Source organism: Centruroides sculpturatus, unplaced genomic scaffold (assembly GCF_000671375.1).
Source record: "Centruroides sculpturatus isolate CEXI.00-Female unplaced genomic scaffold, Cexi_2.0 scaffold142, whole genome shotgun sequence".
NCBI lineage: Eukaryota > Metazoa > Arthropoda > Arachnida > Scorpiones > Buthidae > Centruroides > Centruroides sculpturatus.
In genome coordinates, this window is record NW_019384352.1 from 481,756 (window position 1) to 488,176 (window position 6,421).

Consider the following 6,421-nt stretch of genomic DNA (forward strand, 5'->3'; position numbering starts at 1 on the left):
TCTGCAGTTGCACAATGATAAGTGTATAGCAAACATTATAGTAATCTGCAGCTTAATTGAGGCTGTTTGAGGGGGAGTTATAGTGGATATGCCATAACAAGCAAAGGAAGAATTTGAATATCAGTTGGATTTGTGTCATGTGAGTACAATACATGAATTAAGAAATTGCAATGGGCAAACGAAAAACTTGAACTGTTTTCCAATGTATATTATTATATTCTTGGATAATAATAACATAATTACAATAATTTAAAATGGTAGCATTCATGTTGAAAGACCCTGTATTTTACCAAGTTAATTCAAAAAAAAATCACACAATTTTGTGTTTAATGATATATTAATGTGTGTAAAATGTGCAATACTATGCATTAAGCAGAATAGAGGTAATTCCTTAAATCTCTTGTATTCTTCTGACTTCTGAATATATAAGACTTCTAGTTTTTAGCAAAACAATGGATTAAAAAAAAACAATCTATTTTAAAAATAAAAATCATTTTTAGTAGTTATGACAACACTTACAAGCAAAAAATAAACTGCTTTTGAACAGTATACTCTCTGATACAGACTAGTTTCAATGACGACAATATTTTTTTACATAAATTTATAAAATTAACATGTATCAAACTGTATATATTACTTTTTAAAAATTTTTTTGTAAATATATACAGTATATAAATATATATATATTGTCTGTAGTCCTTTTTGATTTCTGTGTCTTTGTATATACAGGATGTATCAATGACGTTTTAAAAATTTGGGTGATTGTAGAGGATGAAATTTTGAACGTTTTGATATAAGGAACCCATAGCCGGAAATGTGATATAAAGTTTCTACAGTGGTAGGAAGTGCTTGACCTTCACTTTAGTAGCTACCTTTCCGTCCATTGATGTCATGTTATTGTTCTTGACTTCTTCCTCTGGGGTTATGTAAAGTCCCTTGTCTACACAACACCTGTAGGAACAGTTCATGAGCTTACGGAGTGCATCTTTACAGCATTTAATACAATCAAAGGGAAGCGTGGCATCTTACAGAGAGTCGGACAAAACATGGTCCATCGTTGCGCATTATGTAACGAAGTTGGTGGTCGTCACATTAAACATCTACTCTAAAGTAGTGCAGCCACTGATTCGACGTACAGTTTGATTGTACTCTACTGTTTTGTCAATAAAACTTGTCATAAATACTGTATTCTGCTGTTTCATTCAGCATACCGACTATCAAAACATTCAAAATTTCATCCTCTACAATCCCCCAAACAGGGCCGTGTCGTAGATTTTCTAAGTATGATGCAAGTCTTTGAAATGCCGCTTATGCTGCCCCATTACGGTGCTGCCTGATGCGGCCGCATCTCTGCATCATAGCACGGCACGGCCCTGCCCCCCAATTTTTAAAACGTTATTCTGATACACCCTGTACATATATATTAACAGAGTAGTACCCTTTAACTAAACCTCCCCTTTCTGATAATTACTTCAGATCAAAATGCACCATATTTATTCAACTGTTAGGATTCATCTTTAGTTAAGTTATCATTGCCAAATGATTAAAAAATATAGTAGTTTAACTGTGTAATAGCACAGTAAAAATGCTTCTTGCAACAAAGTGCTGCATCTTTCAATGACTCATACTATGCAGCAGAGAACTAAATCATTTTGAAAACACATAAAATTTAAAAGATTGCAATAAATATCAAATCTGTGATTGTTAAAAACTTAAGTTTTGTAAATTGATGAGAAAAAATTTCTTTTGTATGAACATAAAATCATTTAACACATTTGTAATTGCATTTTTTGTGTCTAGCCAGTTAAATCATTTGGACAGCTATCAACAATTGTGCAGACAATTGTTTTAACTAAAAACAGTTCTAATTGTTCTTTATTTTCATATTTGTTTAGTGAACTCTCCAACTATTTTACAAATTTGTTTTCCCCTCTCTCAATTGCTTGCCTTATAGCCTACTTCTTATAAAAATCCATCTAGATTCTATCTAAACATATGAGTGAGAAAAATAGTGAATTTATGAATGATTAATTAAAATAATACTATGGTATAATAGTTATCAATAAATAAATCATAAAAATTGTGCTTAATATGCCTAGTCCACTTGCAAAGGCATAATACAAGCAGACTAGAACTCATTGTTTACCATTTTAGTTATGCTTATTGACAAGTTATGCATCATAAAAAGTATCAAACTACTTATTTTAATCGTAAATTGGTTTAGTTACATAAATATAAACACCCTAAGTCTATTTTCAACATCAGAAAAAAATGAGGTCATATAAAAGTCATAAAAAGCATTACTATTAATTAATAATTGGTTAGGCATCCATTTTTATTTCTTTGATGTGTTTTAAACAAGATATTCTAATGTCTTCATACCTAACTCTTCCTAGGCCTGTTGAATCACATTTTTAGGTGTTCAATTAATGTAAAAGAATGGTTATCTGCATATACTTTCCTCAAGAATTCTCCAGAGATTTACCATTTAGATTCAGTTCCGGGGAGCATGATAGCCAACCCATACCCCAGTAACATTACTCTGAAACTACTGGAGTATACTGTAGCTAGAATACACACTTACATAATCTTGCTGAAACATAAAAGATGTACTGATTGATGTTGGTTAATATCGGTGATGATAACTGGTGTTGATTAATAACCTGGTAACAAGTAACCTTTACACAAGTTGATTAATAATCTGAACTAACAGTTCAAATTATTAAATCAACACCATCAGCACATCCCCTTTACATTTTAGCAAGATAATGCAAGAATCTATTCTAGACACAGTTTACACCAGTTTCCTAGATTTTTCTTACTATCGTCATTGGCTCATCCCCCAATATTTATACAGATCAACCACCACACTGTTTAATTGCATACAATTTATTGATAAAGTCATAATTCATTTCAATATATTTATTTTATCATTAAAAACGTTTAAAGATACATTCGTAATTTAATTTTAAATAATTTAAATAGGATTTTTGCAAAAAAATATCATCAGAAGAGTAATAATTTTATATAGCAAATGGGAAACTTTTTTTATAGTAATAACAAGAGGATCAATGAAGCCACATATATTGCAAAATTGCATTATGCAATATATGAACAGGATCTCATCAAATCATCTCTTATTCAATGTATCTAACATACTAATATCTCACTTATTACATGTTTATATAATAAACTGACCATAACACATCTCCATCAAATAAAATTTTGAAAAATTACTTTCCGGACTGTTTTTAAAACTTTCAAAACGTTTTGAAACAACAGACAATACAGATAAGATTAAAAAGATAGGTATTGTAACAAACTGGAAAACCTTAAACATTTATATCAAAAACTATAATGATGCTTATGCAGATTAATATAACAATATGAACAAAAATACAGAAGCATTTTTGCCACAAAAATTAATAATGCCTAAGTTGTTTCCAGTAGCCTGGCAGGATTTATTTTAGGAGGATGCACTGGCACACAATGGAATAATTGATTGGACAAAGCAATTGAAATTAATTATGCCACATTAATTACACAAAATTAACAAAACTTTTCAGTTCTCATTTATATTCTGTTCTTTATTCCCTCATTTCAACATTTTTTGTTTGAGCTAGGGAGGTGCAAGTGCATCTTGTTAATCTCCCTCAATTTTTCTTTCTATGTTCTAATTCAAGTTCTAACACCAATCTATATGCACACATTTCATTTGTATTCAAAGATAAGCAGTGAAACGTTATCCTAAGGACAAAAAGGGCAATTGTCTATGGCCCCACCAACAGAGCACCAAACCAATCTTCCATAAACTCGTTACTGTACCGAGAACATCGGAATTTAAATTCGGGCCATATCCGGGGACTCTATATTGCCAGCTCGACACAGTACTAAGATTACATTAAAAAACAAATGAGGATACTGGGAGATTCCTCCCAAAATTCCCCAAACAAAAAGCTCAAAGTCAACACCGTACACAGGCCCCAATTCAAAGTTGGGACCTCATGACTCTATAATGTGACACAGACGTAAGCTGTATTATATCAAAATTAACTATTTATTCTGTTTTTTTCACTTACATTCTCTTAAATCTTTCTAAATTAAGCACTGCTACCTTCCGGGCACTCATATGAGAATAAATATAAAGTAACCACACACAAAGCTACGATCAAACAACTGCGTTCAGCAGAGTCAACAGTCGTAACCGAGCAAAGGCGTTTCAATCGGGAGTAGTTACGTAGTTACATCTGCCAAACGACGAGCGACGTATGCGCCAGAACAGAAAGCAGCCATCATCGATCTGTTTCGGGTTAAACAAAAGACGCCACTAAATGCGCCGTCAAAATACCAAACACGTTCCAAAACGGTGCTACTGTAGAGAATGTTCGGCAGAAAAATACTCAACGGCTCCAGAACTGTAGAGTCAGCCGAACGGAGCCATTACATACCCTCAAATCAGTCTATTCCATTCAACTGAATTTCAAAACAAAAAAGAACATTAAACTCTAATCTCAAATAAATGAATTTAACCGGTTATTTATATAAAATTCAATACAGAAGTAGAGTGTATTTACTTTATTTGCAGTTATGAATGAAGGGTGTGGACCCACACAGATTTTACAACCCCCCCAGGCCCTAAGGAGACGATCCACAGCTCTTAAAAGGCCCCTACCCATCATTCATTGCTGCAACCGTACCTATTAAATGGTAAAATGGTAGGAAGACGACGATACCTTGTTTCGCTTTTCCATCAGAACTGGTTGTCCCTTTGGAACCGGACGAAGTATTCTTTGACGATTTCTCCATTATTATATTTAAAAACAATTAATTCGGCGCCCCCACAGCGATAATAACGAACTCCGAATGGCAATGAGCCTGCGGAATGACGACTTTCGATCTTCATCTTCAGGATGATCAACAAGACATGATTAATTCCACGATATAAAACGCGTTTACTTTCCTTTTCTAAGTATTTCCGGATAAAGAAGATGGTAAAGAAAAAGATATATTTAAAAAATTCACGAGAGGGGAGCGTTCCGACCCCCTATCTACGCCTTGTCTGCTTGACGGCGAAAAACGCTGGCCGCCGATAATATGGCGACGTTAAATTAAGATCGTTTGGGATGGAGCCTCGATCTCGCTACTGCGCAAGCTCTTAGAGGTCGATCCGCGTCACGTGACCGCGAGTCCGTAGTCGTCTGCAAAGTTAAATTTATTTTAAATAAAAATTGCTCTTTTTTTATTTACGTAAACGTTTCGTAATTTATTTTTATTCGGAAATTTATGCGAGGTTTTGTACGAGAAATATTACATAATTTTATGTAATTACGTATTGAGTGACGTAGATTTTGTTTTTAAACTGCGGTAGAAGTTTGTTAATCCGACACCTGGAGGGATTATGCCGGATTTTTTTTTTTTTTAGTATTTTCGGAAAATTCGATTACTTACGTGCAATCCGAATATTGCAGACATTTCTGTATATTTTGTACCAGAGCACGCTGCCCGCTTCCGATTTGTTTACGTACGCTCTTTAACATTAGATCATGAACACAGAACCTTCAACTTTAACATATTCTTCCGAACGGTGTCGAAGACAACATAAAAATAAATGTTTTGCATGAAACATAGCTTTTTCAATGAAACCCCGTTTAATTTCTCCTCCTGCTTAAGTCAGTATAGTGCTCAAATTTATTTTGTTAATAAATAGATACAATACCTGTTCAAATATATGTTCACAATGTTAAATGCAAAATTAATGCCAGGATACGTTCTTTTATTCATCCGCGTAACTCCGTTCGAGTGGCATCCATTTAAACATTTCTGCAAAACGCGTTCCTATATGCCCCCACCAGTGGGCGAGTGGTCTCCGTAGCCGCTCATAGCGGTGACCAGACCCTAAACACTGGGAAGTTCGGTCGTGGGTTCGCGCCGCGATCGGACAGGCTGGCTGCAAGGAGTTTTCCGGGTTTTCTCCTTGCCAATAACGACTGAATAGGAGGCCAGTTCCCCTTAAAAGTCCTCCCGGAAGGCATTATTTCACGCGCGTGCGTATAAGCCGTTAGATACGGCCGGCTCTTCGGTCGCATAGCGATCAATAACTCGTCTCTCGGAGAAAAAGCGTATCAGGCTATAGTCTCCATATGAACCAAGGGAGTAGAATAAGAATAAGAATTGCGTTCCTATATTGCGACCGGAGTGCGCGACAAAAATGGCCGCTCGTAGTAGTAATTTACGATGGAAAGCAACACGCCTACAAAAAGCATATTAGCGGAGACGAGGTGAGATCGCTATTAACGAACGCGCCGTAACTAGCCATTCCTGTGCCCTGTGCAAGAATTTCCATTTAGGTCCCTTAATTTATTTGGTTTTGGGAAAATAATAAAACAAATACTGTACATTACATTAGCTTTTTAACGCTCCC

General features: G+C 34.9%; 1 protein-coding gene across 1 annotated transcript in view; it reads right to left on the minus strand.

Annotated features, from left to right (window-relative positions):
- Positions 1-5,144, minus strand: part of LOC111638583 (RING finger protein 10-like) — a 41,146-nt gene extending 36,002 nt beyond the window's left edge. Inside the window, exon 1 of the mRNA XM_023384315.1 lies at positions 4,734-5,144. Within this exon, the coding sequence (XP_023240083.1) occupies positions 4,734-4,806 (73 nt within the window). The 5' untranslated portion in view covers positions 4,807-5,144. The remainder of the gene's footprint in view (positions 1-4,733) is intronic.
- Between the last annotated feature and the right edge of the window lie 1,277 nt (positions 5,145-6,421).